Here is a 21,870-nt window from a genome sequence, read left to right as displayed (position 1 = left end):
GCTGGATTAAGGATTAGATATCCTCCTTTCTCTGATTTGGCTGTTTTCTCTCCATCTGTCAGCCTGACCCAGTATCCCAGCATGCACTGTGTGTGACGTCATACCCCACAGAGAGACAGCAAACACAGAGGGACCACACAAACATCAGTCTGTAAGGCTTTATTAATTTATTAGACTCTACTCTTCATCATCAGCATCAGCATCTGGACGGCTAATACAAACAGTCCCAGGTGCGACCGTTAGGCCACGCCCACACCGTCAGGTGAGGTCAGTAAGGCACATTCTGGGTTACTGTGTTACAGGATGCGTGTGTGTGTGTGTGTGTCTGTGTGTGTGAGTGATCAGGGGTCACAGTGGGTCCAGCCTGACCCATGGTGAGGGCGGAGCCCGCTGATCCTGAGCTACAGTTCAAATTGATGAAGCAACTCCTTCCTCAGCAGCCACACTGAAACACATCATTGGGACACCTTGGACGATTACTTTGCAGCACAAATCACAACAGTCGCCTCCGAGTGCTTCACACGGTGGGACAGTGGGGAGGAAAAACTCCCTTTAAACAGGAAGTAACCTCCTCGGGGTGGGAGGGGCTCTCAAAGAAGGAGTTTCAAACCATCAGCTCTGACTCGTCCATCGGTTTCTGACAACACCTCTGCTGCCTGGAGCTGAGCTGCTGACTCCACCCATCATCCTCACTGTCCTCCACACCTACACACAGACACACACACACACACACACACACACACAGACACACACACACACACACACACACACAGACACACACACACACACACACAGACAGACACACTCACACACACAGACAGACACACTCGCACACACAGACACACACACTCGCACACAGACACACTCGCACACACAGACACACACACACACACACACACACACACAGACACACACACTCGCACACAGACACACTCGCACACACAGACACACACACACACACACACAGACAGACACACTCACACACACAGACAGACACACTCGCACACACAGACACACACACTCGCACACAGACACACTCGCACACACAGACACACACAGACACACACACTCGCACACAGACACACTCGCACACAGACACACACACTCGCACACACAGAAACACACACTCGCACACAGACACACACGCACACACAGACACACACACACACAGACACACTCGCACACAGACACACACACAGACAGACACACGCACACACAGACACACACTCGCACACAGACACACTCGCACACACAGACACACACACTCGCACACAGACACACTCGCACACACAGACACACACACACACACAGACACACACACTCGCACACAGACACACTCGCACACAGACACAGACAGACACATTCGCACACACAGACACACACACTCGCACACAGACACACTCACACACACAGGCACACACACTCGCACACAGACACAGACAGACACACTCGCACACAGACACACTCGCACACACAGACACACACACACACACACTCACTCACACACACACAGACACACACACGCACACAGACACACACAGACACACACACGCACACAGACACACACAGACACACTCACTCACACACACACAGACACACACAGACACACTCACTCACACACACAGACACACACTCGCACACAGACACACACAGACACACACACGCACACAGACACACACAGACACACTCACTCACACACACACAGACACACACTCGCACACACACTCGCACACAGACACACACAGACACACTCACTCACACACACACAGACACACACAGACACACTCACTCACACACACAGACACACACTCGCACACAGACACACACACACACACACACGCACACAGACACACACAGACACACTCACTCACACACACACAGACACACACTCGCACACACACTCGCACACAGACACACACACGCACACAGACACACACAGACACACACTCGCACACACACTCGCACACAGACACACTCACTCACACACACACAGACACACACACGCACACAGACACACACTCGCACACAGAAACACACACGCACACAGACACACAGTATCTCACAGAGGTGAGCACAGCCTCACATTTTTGGAGATATTTCGTTACATCTTTTCACAGGACACACTGTCAATCTGACACGTTGATACAATGTAAAGTAAGCAGCTTGTACAACAGTGCACATTTGGTGTCACCTCTAAATAACTCCACCCACAGCCATTAGTGACTGAATCCCTGGGAAACAAAAGTGAGTACAGCCATAGGTGAAGATGTCCAAACTGAGCCCGATTAGCCATTTTCCCTCCCTGGTGTCACGTGACTCGCCAACACTCTGAAACTGAGCTGCAGCACGGTGGTCGAGACCATCCAGCAGTTTAACAGGACATGGTCGACAAAAGAAGCTGAGTGCACGTGCTCAGTGTCATATCCAGAGGTTGTCTTTGAAAACAGGTATGAGTGCTGCCAGCATTGGTGCAGAGGCGTGGAGGGTCAGCCTGTCAGTGCTCAGACCAACCATGTCTCCAAACCCTACTGAGCATCTGTGGGGCATCCTCAAATGGAAGGTGGAGGAGTGCAAGGTCTAACATCCACCAGCTCCATGATGTCATCGGAGTGGGAGAGGATTCAGCGGCACTCTGTGGAGCTCCAGTGAACTCCATGACCAACAGAGTTGAGGCAGTGTTGGAAAATAATGGTGGCCAAACATAATACTTTTGGCCACAGTTTGGACATTTTCACCTCGGGTCTTCTCTCTTTTGTTACCTACAACGTTGTCCCATGAAAGGAGCTAACACAACATTTACAGAAATGTCAGGGTGTGCTCACTTTTGTCAGATGCTGTAAGTACTTGCACACACACACACACACACAGAAACACACACCTTTCATCAGTACACAGTACCACAAATACTGCAGTTCAACAGTACTACAGGTACATGAAGGAGGACGAGCAGGAGGGCACAGCGAGTGTCTCTGAAGCATCAGCTGATCAGAAAACGCAGGAGCCGGAACGCCGTCCTGTTAACCCTGACATGACGGCACGTGTGAGTGTGTTAGTGTGTGTGTGTGTTAGTGTGTGTGTTATTGAGTGTGCATGCTGTGGGTCAGCGCCCTCAGCGTGTGGTTCTCTCTCTCCAGTTGCCGGTTCCTCTCCTGCAGCTCTCTGATTTGTTCTCTCAGAAGCTCCACCTCCTCCCTCACCGCCAGCATCAGGTGACTCTTCACCAGGTCCTACACACACACACACGTGATGTGCATAAATAAACTAGCCAATCATAAAGCCCGTCCTACAGAGGGAGCATTGTGTGATTAACAGCATCATCAGCATAGAGGAGACCTCCTGCTCATAAGTCCTCACTGAGAGACGTTTGTAACCACAGAACGGTGTCACATTTATGGTCGTCAGCAGCAGGGACAGATCTGAACAGCTCTACATGCATACTTGGAATGTATGCATTCAACCTCAGATTGAGGACAAACTGAGCCAGGACCGACCTGACGGAGGACCACCATCAGAGTTGGCTCAGAAACCTTTACAGCTGTTGTTTAACCACTGCTGACTGTCTCTCAGTCAGGACCCTCTCACACAACAGATCCTTAACCTCAGGAGTCAGGTTATCCTCGTTTAAATCAAGGTGAAATCAAATAACTACAGAACTGAAATATCTACACAGGAACAGAGTCACAGACAAACTCTCTCTCACTGCAAAGAGTAAATATACAACTAGAAAAACAACAGACGACTTGATGTCTTCATGACAGAATCTACCAGCAACAGATACAAAGGTTTATAGATCGACGCCTGATAGACGACTAGAAACGTCGAAACAGGACTCACCATGGCCTGCTCAATTTTGTTGTCGATGGCGATCAAACTGGTACTGGAACTACTGCAAGACACAGAGAGACAGACAGGTGAGAGACAGGCAGGTGAGACAGACAGGTGAGACAGACAGGTGAGAGACAGGCAGGTGAGACAGACAGGTGAGACAGACAGGTGAGAGACAGGCAGGTGAGAGACAGGCAGGTGAGACAGGCAGGTGAGACATACAGGTGAGAGACAGGCAGGTGAGAGACAGGCAGGTGAGACAGGCAGGTGAGACATACAGGTGAGAGACAGGCAGGTGAGAGACAGGCAGGTGAGACAGGCAGGTGAGACATACAGGTGAGAGACAGGAAGGTGAGACATACAGGTGAGAGACAGGCAGGTGAGAGACAGGCAGGTGAGACAGGCAGGTGAGACATACAGGTGAGAGACAGGAAGGTGAGACATACAGGTGAGAGACAGGAAGGTGAGAGACAGACAGGTGAGACATACAGGTGACAGACAGGCAGGTGAGAGACAGGCAGGTGAGAGACAGGCAGGTGAGACATACAGGTGAGAGACAGGCAGGTGAGACAGACAGGTGAGACAGACAGGTGAGAAACAGGCAGGTGAGAGACAGCTGAGAGACAGGCAGGCGAGAGACAGGCAGGTGAGACACAGGCAGGTGAGAAAGACAGGTGAAACATACAGGTGAGAGACATGCAGGTGAGACAGACAGGTGAGACAGACAGGCAGGTGAGATAGACAGGTGAGAAAGACAGGCAGGTGAGACAGACAGGTGAGAGACAGGCATGTGAGACAGACAGGTGAGACAGACAGGCAGGTGAGACAGACAGGTGAGACAGACAGGCAGGTGAGACAGACAGGTGATAAACAGGCAAGTGAGACAGACAGGTGAGAGACAGGCAGGTGAGACAGACACGTGAGAGAGAGACAGACAGACAGTTGAGAGACTGACAGGTGAGAGACAGGCAGGTGAGGCAGACAGGTGAGAGACAGGCAGGTGATAGACAGGCAAGTGAGAGACAGGCAGGTGAGAGACAGGCAGGTGAGACAGACACGTGAGAGAGAGACAGACAGACAGTTGAGAGACTGACAGGTGAGAGACAGGCATGTGAGACAGACAGGTGAGACAGACAGGCAGGTGAGACAGACAGGTGATAAACAGGCAAGTGAGACAGGCAGGTGAGAGACAGGCAGGTGAGAGAAAGGCAGGTGAGACAGACAGGTGAGAGACACACAGGTGAGAGACAGGCAGGTGAGACACACAGGTGAGAGGCAGACAGGTGAGAAAGACAGGCAGGTGAGCTAGACAGGTGATAGACAGGCAAGTGAGACAGACAGGTGAAAGACAGGCAGGTGAGAGGCAGGCATGTGAGACAGACAGGCAGGTGAGAGACGGGCCTGTGAGACAGACAGGTGAGAGACAGGCAGGTGAAGCAGACAGGTGACAGACAGGCAGGTGACAGACAGGCAAATGAGAGACAGGCAGGTGAGAGACAGACAGGCAGGTGAGACAGGCAGGTGAGAGAAAGGCAGGTGAGACAGACAGGTGAGAGACACACAGGTGAGAGACAGGCAGGTGAGACACACAGGTGAGAGGCAGACAGCTGAGAAAGACAGGCAGGTGAGATAGACAGGTGATAGACAGGCAGGTGAGAGAGACACGTGAGAGAGAGACAGGTGAGAGAGAGGCATGTGAGACAGACAGGCAGGTGAGAGACAGGCCTGTGAGACAGACAGGTGAGAGACAGGCAGGTGAGGCAGGCAAGTGAGAGACAGGCAGGTGAGAGACAGACAGGTGAGAAAGACAGGTGAGAGACAGACAGGTGAGAAAGACAGGTGAGAGACAGGCAGGTGAGAGACTGACAGGTGAGAGACAGGCAGGTGAAAGACAGACAGGTGAGAGACAGACAGGTGAGAGACAGGCAAGTGAGGCAGACAGGTGAGAGACAGGCAGGTGAGAGACAGACAGGTGAGAGACAGGCAGGTGAGAGACAGACAGGTGAGAAATAGGCAGGTGAGACAGACAGGTGATAGACAGGCAGGTGGGAGACAGGCAGGTGAGAGACAGACAGGTGAGAGACAGGCAGGTGAGAGACAGGCCTGTGAGACAGACAGGTGAGAGACAGGCAGGTGAGAGACAGGCAGGTGAGACAGACAGGTGAGAGACAGGCAGGCAAGACAGACAAGTGAAAGACAGAAAGGTGAGAGACAAGCATGTGAGACAGACAGGTGAGAGACAGACACGTGATAGACAGGAAGGTGAGACAGACAGGTGATAGACAGAAAGGTGAGAGACAGGCAGGTGAGACAGACAGGTGAGACACAGACAGGTGATAGACAGGCAAGTGAGACAGACAGGTGACAGACAGGCGAGAGACAGGCAGGTGAGAGACAGGCAGGCGAGACAGACAAGTGAAAGACAGAAAGGTGAGAGACAAGCATGTGAGACAGACAGGTGAGAGACAGACAGGTGATAGACAGGAAGGTGAGACAGACAGGTGATAGACAGAAAGGTGAGAGACAGGCAGGTGAGACAGACAGGTGAGAGACAGACAGGTGATAGACAGGCAAGTGAGACAGACAGGTGACAGACAGGCGAGAGACAGACAGGTGAGAGACAGGCAGGTGAGACAGACATGTGAGAGACAGACAGGTGATAGACAGGCAAGTGAGACAGACAGGTGAGAGACAGGCAGGTGAGAGACAGGCCTGTGAGACAGACAGGTGAGAGACAGACAGGTGAGAGACAGGCAGGTGAGACAGACAGGTGAGAGACAGGCAGCTGAGACAGGCAGGTGAGAAAGGCAGGTGACTCTCTGATAGGTGACTTTGAGACAGGTGAATGACCGTTATCAGCACCTTTATCCACATCTGCACTAGAGATGGCACGATACCACTTTTTTATGTCCGATACCGATACCGATATCATAAATTTGGATATCTGCCGATACCGATATGAATCCGATATAGTGTGTTTTTAATCAACAAAACTGTTTTTTTAAATATCTTGCTGCATTTTGTATAAGTTCATACTCAAGTTTAAAACAACAACTACACTAAAGCTATTCTGTTATACCTGTATGCAAAAAAAAATATTTCATAGTTCAGCAATACTGATCAATCTAATAAACTTAAACCTACACCATCCTCCCTATTCTGGTATTTTAAAGAGTACTTAGCGTAAATATTAAGCAACCTAACTAATAGGGTTCCAACTCCCAGCAACAACAAAAATAAATAAATAAAAAATAGGGAACCACCCCTCACGCTCCACCTCATGATGCTTAATCGACGTAATCAACCTTAATTTGATGCAGTGTGAAAAAAAAAAATGCACAGAAATCAATTATTTTTCAAGAAATATTAAATAGATTCAACATCTTTCTTCAACAAAATTGCAGACTGCACAGATGGTACCTTCCCAAAGTAAAAAGTACTATAGCTTACTAGGGTATATATATATTAGACTTAATAGTTACTATATACAGTAATTGACTTCTATTCATTTTACATCAAATTAAAACTTTGGGTGTAAGATTCGGATAATTATTTATTAAAAGCTCGACATCTCGACATTTTAAATGAGAATAAGAAAGAAAAGTATGTCCATCGAAAGCATACTAACGTACTGCATAGGCATATGGTACGCTAGCTGCACAGTGGCTCAGAGGAAAGCACTCCAGGGAGTAATCAACGCTGCCCAAAGGACAATCGGCTGCCCTCCCCTCAAACTGAAAGACCTACACAGTTCCCGCTGCCTCAAAAGAGCCCATAACATCATAAAGGACACCTCACACCCTGGACACTCCATGTTCGAACTGCTGCCTTCAGGTAAACGGTATAGAACAACATACACAAGGACTAACAGACTCAAACACAGTTTCTACCCAATTGCAATATCATGTCTCAATGCTACTAAAAGTAGATGACTTTCATTGCCCCTGTTGTCATTTGTGCCCTTGATGTTGGAATGCTTTCAGACATGTTTTGTTGGATGCGCTAACAAATTGACTGAGTGATTGATTGTTTGAGTGATATATCAACTAGGTCGTATGTTGAGTGTCTGTATGGGGCCTTAGGCCTGGATTGCTTGGGTGTATTTACTGTATGAGAATACTGTATTTTATATGTATTTCTATCTTTTATATCATATCTATTATAGTTTTTAAGTATTTATCTTTCGTGATGTTGCACTGACCGGAGACATCTTTCAATTTCATTGTACTTGTGACAATGACAATAAAGAATATTCATTCATTCATTCATTATTCATTCATTAATGCCCTATCGGCCCCCCTGGCTAAACTTTGCTAGATCCGCCCCTGCTCAGTTACCAGCGTCAGCTACGTAGAAAAAGATCCTGGTGTAGAAAGTAATATTAAATAAATTCTAACAACAGCTGATCAAGCTTAAACGTGCTGCTGTTGTTCAGCCGCTGGTTTCCTCTTTCTGGTGCAAAGTGGGCCAAAAACAAACCAGAGACACGGACTCGCGACAGAAAAGCCGATCAGCTGATCGTTAAGCAGTTTCATGATTGAAGCAGCAGCCAGAAGAGGCATTCGCTCCATATATCAGTTGTTAAGCTTAACGCAGGAATGCTTTACAAACATTCAGAGATGGACTTACACACTTGCTTTACTTCTCTCGGGATAACTTTGTCGGAGATGAAATGCCGGGTTGCTAGCGAAGCTCCACATGCTATCCAGACCACCGACAGGTCCCGCATGCCACAGCCGCTCTATCACGTGATGCATACTGCTCCGAGTGCTAACGTTCTGAGGTGAGTTACGGCGTGTTGCAAGTTTTGTGAGGTGCTTTCGTGATATTTAATGGATCGGATTACATTTTTTATTTTTCTCCGATATCCGATCCAGTAATTTAGGTCAGTATCGGACCGATACCGATACGTAATATCGGATCGGTCCATCTCTAATCTGCACAGATGTTCTTCTCACCTGTTATTACTTTATCTAACCATGAACAAACCCACTGAAATGATAAATCTCCATTACGACGGTGCCCTGGACAGGTACTATCACATATTTATTATTTTGCAGGTGAATCTGAACCCCGCCCGGGTTACCGTGGTTACCTGTTGCAGAACAGCAGCAGAGCCATCATGGTGGCCTCAGAGCCCTGCCCGGTGGGTGAAGCCCTGGCAGGAACTGACCAATGAGGATGCGGGGCAGTGTGACGCAGAGGATTCTGGGGTCGCTGGGATGGCTGTGGTTGATTGGTGGATCGGTGGCGGGCCTCTGTGACAGGCTGAGCTCTGGAGGGAGGGGTCAGGGACCTCTGAGTCACCCGTGGTTTGAGTTCTTGGATCGATGTCCTAGAACTTGGCCAGGACTCCCTGACAGCTGAGCCACGACCTTTGACCTTTGTATGATCCCGTAAGACAACTGGAGGCTCCAGTTGCTTAGCAACAAGCTGCAGAGTCCTGGGAGGAAGGGGCGGAGTCGAAGGGAGACGGCGCTGAGGACGTGTTTGACAGGTCCTCTTCTTCTCACCTACAAACATCTTCAGCTGATGGAGGCCCACTGAAACACCAGCCAATCAGAACTCAGCTACATATTTTACAGTCCAATCACAGCACTCTGAAAAAAAAACCCAGTCCAATCACAGCACAGCACAACAGGAAACATCCAGTGAGAACTTCACCACAGAGCACCAACTAATCACAGCACACCATCAGAGCAAACTCCAATCAGCTTAATGTAATCGTAATACCTCTGACTCCGCCTTCCCAGGTGGCCCCTGATTGGCTGCCTCCTTGTGAGCTCACAGGTGTGTAAATGTCAGCAGCTGTATCCAGATGTTGTCTTCAGACTAAGGTGCGTCCAGACTTCAGATCTTCATGTTCTCTGTCACTCCCACACATCTCTGCTCTCTGATTGGCTGCTGCCTGCCAGCTCCTGCCCACTCACGGTCTCAGCCAATGGCAAGGCAGCAGCAGCATTCTTCTCCCGCCCACTCGCAGACAGAGGCCCATTGATTCAGACGGAGGGACCATGGAAACGACCAACTGCCTGCTCATTACTGGAACTAATCAGTAATCACTCACTGGTATTGATCAGTAATTAATTCCTGATCACTGATATTGATCGCTGACATTTCTGTGGTTGGTTTCCAGGCGTTTTGGTCCATTAGTTGTCTTTAATGTCAGTTTGACTCTCAGGTGTTTTATTGGCTGTTACCTGAAACTGTATGACATCACCGCCCTCTAAGATGCACGCAGTTCAAACAGGGTGGACTTTTATTGTGAAAGTCCGGGTTCATCATTCAATCAATCAACCTGATCAATCACAAACAAACCAAACACTGAAAACTAATCAGCTGACCTCTGAGAAGCATCCTGACTCCTCCCACTGAGCAGTGACATCACAAACACCTGTTAAACACACTCACCTGGCGTCCCCCGGCAGGTCGAACATGGTGCGGTCCAGGCTGAAGCCTGACGGCGTCTGAGCGGGGGTCAGAGGGGGTTGGTACAGTCCAGCAGGGGGGGAGCCAGGCTGAGAGTGAGACAGCCTGAGGACAGACTGACAGGTGAGACACAGGTGTGAGTGACTGTCGTAAAAACAACGAGCAATGTTCTAACATTAAAGATTCATTTTATATACCAGCGGGTTTCCTCAGTGATGTCATGATGATGTCACATGTTGCGCTGATGTCACTGCTGCACGTACATGTTTTTATTATTCCAATGACCTGATCAACAATCAGCTCGATCAGCTGCAGCTGTGACATCACAAGCAGCTGACGCCCTAGCCCCACCTCTGTTAGCAGCTGCACCGCCCCCTAGTGTGTCAGGGGTGAAACTGCAGAGCAGAACAGGTGCTGCTAACTCAGCTACGTCGCAAACGAGAAGGCGTGCAGCTAACAGCCTCCACCTGTGCAGAGATCACGCCTGAGTCAGGCAGTAGGACACGTGTGTGTGCGTGTATACTTGTCTAAATGTCTTTGTGGGAACCAAATGCTTCACAAAGGAGTAGGGATATGGCTGCTGATTGGTGGGTTTTCTCTTTACATTTGAACATAAAGCCCACTGTGGTTGTGCTTTGGAGTTAAATGAGGTTCTGGTCAGGCCCGGGTTAGTCCAGATTAGGTCTGGGCTAGTCCGGGTTAGTCCAGATTAGGTCGTTTCTGAGGGTTAGGGTAAGAGGCTAGCAAAAATATTATGTCAGATTGATGTCCTCACTAAGGCATTAAAACGAGTGTCTGTGTGTGTGTTTACCCGTCCTGAGGCGTCCACATCCAGCCGCAGAGGAGTTGGGGCGAAGCGTGGGCGGGGTGAAGGTGGTGGAGGGGTGGAGCCTAAGCCCTGCTCGACCACAAGGCGTGACTCCTTGTGGTCGAGCAGCCGGACATTAGCTGGCGTCTGGTGCGTGGGTGAAGGCGGGCCGCTGTGCAGCACGTGCTGAGCCAGCATATGGGTGTTGTCCTGAGAGTGGACTCCACCCCACTCGCTTTCCCGGCCAATCATCTCCAGGGACTCCAAGGAGTGGGCGTGTCTCATGCTGTCCATTACCCGCCTGAACCCCGGGCCTTCCTGCCGCTCTGTGAACTCTGTGCACATCCATCGCCCGCGACGATACGATTCACCCCGGCCTCCGCCGCCGGCTCCGCTCACTAGTCTCACCACCCTGAACCTGGAGGAAGACCCCGCCCCCTGCCCGCCATCGAGGGAGACGTACTTCCTCTTCAGAGAGGGTGTGGTTGGCTGGGAGGAGCTTCCCTGAGGGCTGCAGAGGGGGGACTGCAGAGAGACCTCTGATTGGATGATGGGCAGGACAGCGCTAGGAGACAATTGGTCTGCTGGACTCTGGTTCACCTCTGAAGTCACGCTGGTGATCTGAAAGCCACTCCTCTTTTTACCACCACTCATTCTCACGCACACACTCCACAGGCTCACTGACACACAGCAGAGTACACCAGTTAATGTGGTTTATGGGGACATTTCAGAGACACAAGCTTAAAAAATTAAACACAATTAAGAATAAACATGGATTTTTGATCTACAGAGGAGGAGCTTAGGGGTCAAAGTTCAGCTTTAACCACAGTCCAGTGTGAAGACACCTGACAGGTACGCCTCCTAACATTCACTGCTGTTTATGTCCAAACAGGACACACTGAGCATGTGCACGTGTGTTGATCCGCATCCTGGGGACGTAGCCTCACAATAAACGCAGGTGGTCTACATCAGTGGACTAAGTCGTCAGATGCACAGACCTCTGGTACGTCCACATAAAGCACAAAAACTAACACACACAATACACTCGAAGTCCTCAGAGAAGCATGTACACACCCAGGTCCCCGTAGAGCACAAAAACCAACACAGTGTGTGGAGGCAGAGGTCCGAGTAAAAGCAGTAACGTGTCTCACCCCTCGTGCAGTCTGTCTGTCCAGAAGAGTGCACCGCCCTGCAGATCCCACTCTGCTTCTTCTCTACTTCCTGTTCACTCCACCCTGCTCAGCTGTGTTGCTTCAGACTGTTGCACAACATGACTGTGTGTGTGTGTGTGTGTGTGTGTGTGTGTGTGTGTGTGTGTGTGTGTGTGTGTGTGTGTGTTTTTTAGGTTCTGCAGGGTTTAACCCTTCACTCTCCGGGTCAGGTGAGGCACTCGGAGTTCTCAGAGCTGTGCTGTGATTGGCTAGCTGAGTTAAGGTGGACCACGTGATAATGATGATGTTGGTTTCTGAACATGAAGGTGTGTCCACAGACTTTTGGTCACTTTGCTAACTGACCCTCAAAGCCTGAAACACCGCTTCAACAAAACTTTGAGCTTTAATAAAACTGTAATAAAACATAAATTACAGCTTTTGTAAACAAAGTTTTACTTATTTATTTTTGGTTGTATGTAAGAAACAGTGAGACCAGCTCCCACCTGTTTTGTTTTGATTGCACTTCCTGTGTTTCACTTACATTTTTACTTCATAACATAAAGCCATATTTGTTTTTGCTGAGCAGTCTAATTCTGCTGTTGTGTCGTCAGAATCTGACTGTACTCCAGATGATACTAGTTACTGGAGATCTCAGCATACGAGTATCTCATGGTGCAGACGGTTCTGCAGGGACGATAACTTAAAAAACAGCTTTAATGGTGATGTTCACCCTGCCTGGGATAAAGTTACCGGGGCCCCGACCTGGAGCCAGACCTGCGAGGGTGCCCGAGTGCGAGAGTCTGGGGGTCGGGCCTTAGTCCGTTAGGGCCCGGCCGGGCACAGCCAAAAAAGGTAAAAAGAGGCCCACCACCCGCAGGAGGCATCGTAGGGGTCGGGTGCAACGTGTGTCAGGCAGCCCTGGTGGGCCGAACCCCGGCTACCAAGACTAGTAACTGGGACGTGGAATGTCACCTCCCTGGTGGGAAGCAGTTAAGTGTGACTGTCGTCTGCACTTATTCGCGGGACAACGGTTCTGAGTACCCAGCTTTCCTTGAGTCCCCGGGTGGGGCGCTGGAGGGTTCCCCACCTGGGGACCCTGTTGTCCTGCTGGGAGACGTCAGCGCTCATATGGACAACGACAGCGAGACCTGGAGGGGTGTGGTTAGGAGGAACGGCCTCCTGGATCTGAACCCGAGCGGTGCTGAGTTGTTGGTCTTCTGTGGAAACCACAGCGTGTCCATAACGAACACCGTGTCCGAACCTAAAGGTGTCCTGTAGCACCAGCGCACCCTGAGCCACAGGTCGATGAAGGTCAACGACATGTTCTTGAAGGTCCACGACGACCTGTGTCAGCAGAGCTGCATGTTCTGGACACGGTGGAGGGAGGAGCTGACGTGTGTCTTTGTGTGTCTGTCAAACGTGTGTTTGTAAAACATGTTTGGATTTTAACAAAAGTTACGTAAAGTTTACTTCTCAGTAAACACTCACGGTCACGCGCTGAGCCGAGGCGCGCTCCCGCCGCCGTCACTGGTTCAGATCCGGATAAGCAACCGGTGACGTCACAATCGGTCCATTGTGTTCCGATGGGGTGAAAACTTCAGGGCGCATGCGCGGTAGCACTGCCCGACCGTGGAGCGTGCAGGAAGTTTACGGAGTCAGAAGTTGGGGACTCTTCCTCCTCTTCCTCCTCCTCTCCTCGCGCTGTTTCAGGAGCGAGACTCTTCTGAGGTGCAGCTTCACCTCTTCCTCCTCTTCTTCTGTAAACAAACACCCTGCGCTCCGTCACTGCACGCTCCTCCTCTTCCTCTCCATCCTAACAGCGTGCGCGTCTCTGTACCAGCTCGTGAACGCGCAGCCAGGTCCGGGTCCGATCCGGATCACGTCCGAGCACCGACGTGCGCGTGCACGACAGACTCTGACAGAGTTAGCGCCTGCGCAGTGGGGACAGAGGAGGGGTCTTTACCGTAAACGTGTTGTCAATAAAGTTTGGTTCAAAGTGCACACACGTGTGTCTTTAAAGGTGAAAGCGAGCGTTACTGAGCAGCCTGCGTGTCAGCACTGACCTCTGACCGGATTCAGCTCAGCTCATAAATATTATAATGAACAATAATATAAATCATACAAGTATCAGAGTTCAGATCAGCGTGCTGTCGAAGGAACCCTCTGAAGCTCGTGCGTTCAAATTATTTCACTATTCCTCTGCAATCTCAGCCTCACTGTACACATGCATTTAGCCAAAGCTGGCGCTGTGAGCAGATGTCTTTGTGTAGCTGAGGAGGAAACAGACAAAGCAGATTTTCCTGGCCTGGCGTTTTATAGCAGATATCTGCTTGCAGTCGATCAAACAGGAAGGGTGGAGATAATTAGGTAGGACTGCTGGGTCCACAGACGTTACCGTCACGGTTTAACGACTGGGAGCCTGAAGGCCTGCAGCACATAGCTGATTATTGGTACTGAAAGCTGTAGATAAAGAACTCATGATGATGTTCTTCCAACGTGAAGCGTTGTTTTCTTTTTCTGCTGCTTCAGTGAATTTTTGTCCGGAGGGATGAAACCTGTGATACCTCTGCTCTCAGCAGCATGTGCGTGCACGTGCCGTCGGATCTCTGCTTCCTGTTGACACGCTTTCGTGGAATCCAATTACCAGAATTTATTGAATATTGCATCATTCAAATCAGATCAATGTGAATCGTGAAGTGTATTTATTTATGTCTCTGGTAACCTCGGCTCTCTGGGGGAAATTCACAGGTCAGAAGATCCCCGTGAGCGTCCCCTCTCAACATAACCTGCTGCCGAGCAGACGCTCAGCATCAGTCACAGCTCATGAAGACCCTCCAACGCTCAGCTCGTCCATGCCAAACACTTTAAACAAGGGAAACAATTCAAAGACGTAGCTTCAGTTTATTTCCAGATGTTTCAGCATCTGCAGCTTCAGTCCTCCAGGGTCTCTGCTTATAGGCAAACAGCTCTGACTCACACTGCACCACCCCCTGTGCTGCCACACCTGTGGCTGTAGCTCAGGTTAGAGCAGAGCTACTAACCGGAGGGCTCGTGGTTCGACCCTCGTCTGCTCCGGTCCGCATGCAAAACATCCTCAAGTAAGACTGTAACCTCATGTTGCTCTCTGACGCATCCATCGGAGTATGACTGTGGGTGAATTGTGTAAATCGCTAGGACTGCTCGAAGCAGGAAAGCACAAAATAAGAACCAGTCCATTTACCTGTGATCCTATTACATGATTTATTGCACATAAACCCACGAGAGTAGTCTTTATGACACCCTTAAACGTACCATGAAAGCTCCATTAGCATTAACGTTAGCAAAGCCCATTACAGGCAGATTCCTGCAAGTGTTTCCTTATGACCTGAATGCTTCCCACTGTGTGTTAGCTCCTATTTAAATGCATGGCTCCTCCCAGCACTGTTAGCTTTTGCTATTGTAATCAGTGCTTCCTGATAGCAGCTTTGGAATTTCCAATTTAAGTCAACAGGCTCTGCAAGCAGATCCAACTCATAGTGAAATCACATGCAAGTCACACACAGGTCAGGTGTTTACATGAATGTAGTTCATAGTTCAATGTTCACGCGCTCCATCAGATGAAGGCGAGGTGCTGGTCGTCAGCAAGGCCGTAGCTGCGTTTGTGTTGCTCGAAGAGCTCAGCGAGATTCTGCAGGTAGACTTTATGAAGACTCTCGATGTCCTCGCTGCTGGGACTCTGAGTCTGGACCACTGGGATGGGCTTCCCCACTGAGGGCAGAGGCAGAGAGAGGCATGAGGCTGACAGCAGTGTTGGAATTGATTTTTTATATCGTCCTTTATGCTTAGAAACATACATCACTCGTATGCTGATAACAATCAGATCCTTGTTAGGTCTGATGAGATTCTGTGTGCACTTGTGTACCACGAGACGAGGAAGCAGCCTCGACGTTATCATTTCCATCAGAGCTTTAGAAACTGTCCTGACCTTTAGATGCTCATCTGACACATGACCTATTGCAACCTCCTGTTCTGATCATTTAGCGAGACGCCTACTCTGCTGTCCTGCAGACACAGTTTAAGTGCATTGAAAGGTTGCATGTCTATCTATGGAACAGCTGCACCCACGCACACAGACTACAGACACTGATGTTGTTCAGGTATACCTGCTTAACAATGCCACATGCATTTGTAATTGCATACTCAATTAGGACAGGTGAAGGCCTGGGCTGACGTCCCTCGCTAACAAGGGCAAAGAGCTCTGTCTTGTCTGTTTGGTTGTGCAGTTTGGGCTTGTGTTCCAGCAGCTTTGTGCCTAGATAAACCCAACAAGCAGCCAACGGGGCTGACACAGGCTGACACTGGGCCAGAGATAAAGGGTAGAGGGTGTTTAAAAACTGAGATAGGAACGGGAGCTGATACGGACTCAAAGGGACTAAAGCAGACCAACACAACCCCCTCCTAGTGCTCAGTGTGGTGTACACTTGGTTAGCTGTGGTTTAGCATTAGATGAACACCATAAAGGTCAGCAAGTCAAGTGAAGAAGCTTGATGGTCCTTTTAACCATACAGTACACAGTGAAACGACACAGTGTTCAACACAATCAACACAGGACGACATAAAGGACAAGTGTGCAACAATGGCAGGACGCGCCAGGCGCAGGACGGTGCAATAGCATCAAGTTAGCATTGAGTCATCACGGGATACAGATGGAGTTACCATTAGGCTAGCTCTGAGTCTATATTAGAGGAACGACAGTGCAACAGCATCAGGTTAGCATTATATTAGGCTGGGATAAACACTGAGTCAGGGTCGGGTTGAAGCTGTGTGCTCGTACCGATGGTGCGTATGGGCTTCCTGTAGGGTATCAGGCCGAAGCTGTACTGGAAAACTCCTCGGGCATGAAACAAAGGCATGGCTATTCCCATGATGCTCTGCAGTCGGTTCTGTAGACACAGGATAACACACTGGTATCCCATAATAGCCACACAGTCATTTCAAGCAGCTGTAAAAGTGCAGCGATGAATAGATTATATTCAGTGTATCAGCTTTGTGGCCGCTGAGAGGCTGCTATAGGGTCAATCAGAGCTGTGGTAAATGATTGTAGAAGGTTGTGAGGGCCCCCCTGTGGTTCCTTTATCTAGCAGGTTACCCTGAAGCGTCTACGGTGATGTGGGGTGTGACCTCTGACCTGCAGCCTCCTCAGAGGGGAGCCGGTCGGGTTCTCGATCTGATCAAACAGCTCGTTCTCTCCAAAGGAGAAGACGGGAACCAGCTGAGCTCTGCACACAGACAAACACAGTCAGTCAGGTGATAGTCCTGCCCCTCTCGGCCCCGCCCTCTTTACAGGCTCCACCCACCCATGTTTCAGAGCCAGTTTGATGAAGCCCTTCCTGTTTTGAACCTGAAAAACAGACGGAGACGGCGCTCGGTGAGGAAAAGCAGAATTTAAAATTTAAAATGTGGTTAGTCCAGCCTGTGACCTCTGACCTCATGTTTCACTGTGCTAATAACCCGATGATGTCACTGAGTGCGGTGTGTTTCCACACAGCTTCCTCTTTCTACATCAGTGATGTAACCGCGATGGGGCGGAGCTGCGAGTCGCGGTCACAGCAGGACTCTACACGTACCTGTAAGGTGAGAGCTCCGGGCCGAGCGTCCAAAGCCTCGGAAGCTCCACCCACTGCGACGACGGCCACATTCCCTCCTTCGGGACGGCTCACCAGGTACGAGAGACTGGACTTGGAGCTGGACACCAGACCTGACAGAGACACGGGTGACAAGTGACTCCTCCCCTCACCTGTTACCATGGTTACCACAAGGCATAGAGGCCATGTAGACACCAGCGACCTACAGACTGATGAAACTGAGCTCAGACCACTCCCCCCACACCACCGTTAAAGCGCTCCGCCAAAAACCTTCCACCTGACAATCAGATCGACTTTCACCACGTTCATCGTCCAGGACAGGGCTGGGGAACTCCAGGCTTCGAGGGCCGGTGGGTCTCCACACCTGACTGGCATGAGTAGTTCATTCCCAGCCTCTGGAGAGCTTCAGTACGTGTTGAAGTCATTTAGCCTTTAAATCAGCCGTGTTTAGGGCTGCTCAATTAATCGAATTTTCAACAATCATTAAAAATGACTGAGCCAATAGCCCCTCCCTCCCGCTTTACTCTCGCGCTGCTCCGTGTGGCAAATCGAGCGCACCTCTCTGCATTTCGAACACGTGTCACAACAATTAAGAGCAGCGGTCTCCAACCTTTTTTGCGCCACGGACCGGTTTATGCCCGATAATATTTTCATGGACCGGCCTTTAAGGTGTCGCAGATAAATACAACAAAATAAAACTAGTACCGAATAAAAGATTTATTCATAACACACTTGAAAAGACCCAGGAAAACAGAGTTAACGATAAAAACGATAACAAAATAACGCTGAAAATCGATAAAAACCATACATTTCACACCTGAGCCTCAACTCTCACGGCCCGGAACCAAACGACTTACGGACCGGTCCGAGGCCCGGGGGTTGGGGACCGCTGATTAAGAGGACCCGAGGGAAGCTCGGAAAGCTGAGCAGAAGTTATTTGGAGAGGAGAGTGACTGCCGTTGGTTGAAAAGAGGTAAAAACCTTCAGTGGTGTGGAAACATTATGGGTTCAGTCAGACGTGGATCAAGTAGACACAGTGTGTAAACTTTGCTACGGTGTCGTAGCTGCACCACAGAGCAACACTGCAAAGTTCACTAAACACAGATGTTTACATTTTTCATTTATTTCTTATATTGCAAACATTTGCACTATTTTATATAATTTTTTGACAATCTTTAAAGTCATTATTCAACACGTTGTTATTGTTAAATAAATATCGTCACATAATCGAGATCTCAGTTTCAGTGAAAACAATCGTGATGATCATTTTTGCCATAATCGAGGAGCCCTAGCTGTGTTGGATCAAGGACACATCTAAAACCTGCAGGACCCCGGCCCTCGAGGCCTGGAGTCCCCATCGGCCCGTCATCGCTAACACTGACCTCGGGCTGGTACGGGTGTCGGCTGAAAAGGACCAAAACCATCACCCGCCCTGTCAGACTAAAGGCAGATGTTTGTTTCTTACAAGAAGAAAAAAGTACAACCAGATATCAAACAACAGAAACAGTTTAGTTAGAGATAAAAACACTGACTGAATCCCTGCTGCAGCTCTTACTGATCCAGATGGAATCAACCTTCGGTCCAGAGAATACACAGGTTCACAGGTGAGACCCTGACACACCAGCTCCACCCATCACTCCATCAACACTGCGCTCGTCACACCCTCACGACGATGTTCTAAATCTCCATCCTGCAGTTCCTCATTAGACCACCAGGTGTCACATGACCCCGCTTCCTCCCTCAGGTGAGTCTGACCCGAGGTGACACAGGTGCACGCACCGAGGGGGCAGCAGGAGCCGAGCCGGAGTCACACGACCAGGTGCTCGATAGCTGGGACACATCGACCCATGTGACCCTGCGTGTGGTCAGGCAGCCAATCAGAGAGCCTGTGTCAGCCTCCTCCCTGCTGACCTGCAGCCCAGAGTCCAAAGGGCTGATGGAGCAACTGAAGCCCGATGGAGAAGCTGTGATGAAAGCACAGCTGGATTACAACAGCTGGAGGAGGTCACAGCGACAAAGAGTCCAAGGAGCGTAGAGTTTAAAGGAGCGTCATTAACAGAGCATGACTGTCCTCCAATCAGCACACAGACCGCTGTCACATGACCAGCACAGTTGAGCTCACAGGTCCTTACCTCCACACATGATGTATTCTCTGAAGAACGGCACTCGGAACCAGAACGGCAGCATCAGCAGGTGAGGCTTGAGTCCAGGAAACAGGTGAGAGAAACCCGTCGCCTCCGTGCAGAAGTTCCCAAACGCCCCCGCCACCAGCACACCTGAGGACAGGCACATGCATGGAGACACACACCAGGGGGCGGGACTAAAAAGGGCAGGTGTACAGGTGTGTTTGTTACCATGTGGGTGGAATCCAAAGATGTAGTTCTTCTTCGGGTCCAGGTCGACCGTCTTCAGCAGCTGCAGACAAACCAGCAGTGATCAATCACCGATCAGTGATCGATCACCGATTGATCGATCACTGATCGGTAATCAATCAGCAAACAGCAGCGCTGATCGATCGCTGATCAGTAGTGATTGATGAATGATCAGTAACCAATATTCAGGGATCGCTCACCGTCAGCGGGAAGTAGTCTCTGAAGTGCTCCCACACACTCCACCTCCTCATCCACTGTGACCTTCGACCCCCATTGGTGGGTGTGTCCCAGTCCAGCCACAGCCAGCCAGCGTAGAGCAGAGCCACCATCCACCAATCAGAGAGGGCGAGGAGGACGAAGGCCGCCAAACAGCACTGAGCTGGGAGACAAGTGAGGCAGACAGCTGAGCTGAGGCGTTCAGGTGCTCTCTGAGTGACCAGGCTGATCTACACCTAACAGGTGTGTGTGTCTAAGCTCCGCCTCTTTAAACCTTTTACCAGGTGAAAATAAAAATGAGTGTGTAACATCAGATAAACTCAAACATCACATAAAACATCTGAATACAAATGAACAGGTAGAAGTGGGAGGATCCTTTTTAACACCTGAAGCCGTGAAATCCTTCAGTTTTCCTGTGATGTGCCTCTGATTGGACAGTGAAGCCAAACGCAAACACCTGCGGAGCACAGCAGGGTCCACCTGCAGGGTCCACCTACAGGCTGAAGCTGCTGAGGACTCGCCTGAGAGTGACTGCAGATCAATACTACTGCACGCTGTGCTGATTAATCAACGACCCTGATCACACTGATCAATCACTGTCTCTACGTGTGTCTCGGCAGGTCACGTGACTGTACCTAGCGCCAGGAAGGAGAAGATCCACTGCACGACGGCGGCGGTCTGCAGCCTCCTCCGCAGCGGGACGTTCAGCGGGGCGAACTCGATCCTCATGCCAACTGTGGAGCTCCTCGGCCGGGTCTGCAGCTGTGCGTGCTCCCGGTGTCTGTGGAGGTGTGCGTGTGTCAGCCGTACGCGTGCTGTTGCTGCAAGCAGTAAGCGCCACTGAACTCAAAACTCTGCTCCTATCCTGCTACACTGCGCATGCGTGCTGTACACTGGGTGGTGTCCTTTTAGCCAATCGCAGCACGTGACGACACACGGCGAGAACGAGCATGTGCGGAGGCGCGTGCACGCCAGGGGGACGCTCAAAAACTTTAAATAAAGTTTATTTAAAACATGAAACGCCCTAATAATAAGTCTTTTTCTTTTTTATAACTTTACAGGGAGAAAATAAAAGTTTCTAGGGTAAAGAAATAAGGAACATAGACCTTTTGACTAGTGATGGGCAGATGAAGCCTCATGAAGCACTGAAGCTTTTCATCCAATTGGTTCATCCCAGCGCAAAGCTTCTTGAAGCTTCATTTGCTCTAGCAGGACACCTACTGGACGTAAAAATATTAGTTGGCATGAATTTGAAGAGTGTGGCATTTTGCACACAGCCTGTAAATGTCAACAACAAAAGGAGTGTGTAAAACATGTATATTGTAGTGATGCAGTATACTGTGTATATTTATAGTGGCAGTATGGGAAATGATCATTTGGAAATGCCTAAGATGGAAATGATCATATACTGTGAGGTGTGGACAGTGGTTGTGCTTTTGTAACAT

At 49.8% G+C, this 21,870-nt stretch overlaps 2 protein-coding genes across 6 annotated transcripts; both read right to left on the bottom strand.

The window, feature by feature from the left end:
- Positions 1 to 3,069: 3,069 nt before the first annotated feature.
- On the bottom strand, positions 3,070 to 14,108 carry tsc22d4 (TSC22 domain family member 4). Of its 4 annotated transcripts, none has more exons than XM_085401561.1 (5): positions 13,702 to 14,108; positions 11,066 to 11,742; positions 10,237 to 10,370; positions 3,835 to 3,883; positions 3,070 to 3,227 (listed from the first exon to the last, which is right to left on the bottom strand). In XM_085401561.1, exons 2-5 carry the CDS (start codon positions 11,714 to 11,716, stop codon positions 3,078 to 3,080), a joined length of 984 nt encoding a protein of 327 aa, XP_085257687.1. In that variant the 5' UTR covers positions 11,717 to 11,742; positions 13,702 to 14,108; the 3' UTR covers positions 3,070 to 3,077. The 4 variants fall into 4 exon arrangements, with proteins under 4 accessions (XP_085257687.1, XP_085257684.1, XP_085257686.1 ...); XM_085401558.1 differs by having other exon boundaries at positions 3,835 to 3,886; positions 13,702 to 14,104; XM_085401560.1 differs by lacking the exon at positions 13,702 to 14,108 and adding an exon at positions 12,137 to 13,694 and having other exon boundaries at positions 3,835 to 3,886.
- A 1,320-nt stretch (positions 14,109 to 15,428) lies between these two features.
- mogat3a (monoacylglycerol O-acyltransferase 3a) lies at positions 15,429 to 21,318 on the bottom strand. Of its 2 annotated transcripts, none has more exons than XM_085401551.1 (9): positions 21,061 to 21,318; positions 20,410 to 20,588; positions 20,192 to 20,252; positions 19,970 to 20,113; positions 17,820 to 17,950; positions 17,550 to 17,593; positions 17,342 to 17,471; positions 17,027 to 17,135; positions 15,429 to 15,960 (listed from the first exon to the last, which is right to left on the bottom strand). In XM_085401551.1, the coding sequence occupies exons 1-9, from the start codon at positions 21,152 to 21,154 to the stop codon at positions 15,806 to 15,808; spliced, it is 1,047 nt and encodes a 348-aa protein (XP_085257677.1). In that variant the 5' UTR covers positions 21,155 to 21,318; the 3' UTR covers positions 15,429 to 15,805. The 2 variants fall into 2 exon arrangements, with proteins under 2 accessions (XP_085257677.1, XP_085257678.1); XM_085401552.1 differs by having other exon boundaries at positions 17,381 to 17,471; positions 21,061 to 21,317.
- Between the last annotated feature and the right edge of the window lie 552 nt (positions 21,319 to 21,870).

The sequence above is a fragment of the Rhamphochromis longiceps genome, linkage group LG3, assembly GCF_057381845.1.
Source record: "Rhamphochromis longiceps isolate RC_006_pf linkage group LG3, R_longiceps_female_GT1.1, whole genome shotgun sequence".
NCBI lineage: Eukaryota > Metazoa > Chordata > Actinopteri > Cichliformes > Cichlidae > Rhamphochromis > Rhamphochromis longiceps.
This window is presented reverse-complemented; position numbering and strand designations above follow the sequence as displayed.

What these genes read in the sequence shown, in the direction of transcription:
- tsc22d4 (XM_085401558.1), bottom strand. Translation starts at nt 11,716, where the DNA reads ATGAGTGGTGGTAAAAAGAGGAGTGGCTTTCAGATCACCAGCGTGACT. An exon ending in ATGTGGACGCCTCAGGACGG is followed by an intron (nt 10,371 to 11,065) that starts GTAAACACACAC and finishes CTCACCTGTCAG; the next exon opens with TCTGTCCTCAGGCTGTCTCA. An exon ending in ACAAAATTGAGCAGGCCATG is followed by an intron (nt 3,228 to 3,834) that starts GTGAGTCCTGTT and finishes GTGTGTGTGTAG; the next exon opens with GACCTGGTGAAGAGTCACCT.
- mogat3a (XM_085401551.1), bottom strand. Translation starts at nt 21,154, where the DNA reads ATGAGGATCGAGTTCGCCCCGCTGAACGTCCCGCTGCGGAGGAGGCTG. An exon ending in CCGGAGCTCTCACCTTACAG is followed by an intron (nt 17,594 to 17,819) that starts GTACGTGTAGAG and finishes TCTGTTTTTCAG; the next exon opens with GTTCAAAACAGGAAGGGCTT. An exon ending in GAAGCCCATACGCACCATCG is followed by an intron (nt 15,961 to 17,026) that starts GTACGAGCACAC and finishes CTCTGCCCTCAG; the next exon opens with TGGGGAAGCCCATCCCAGTG.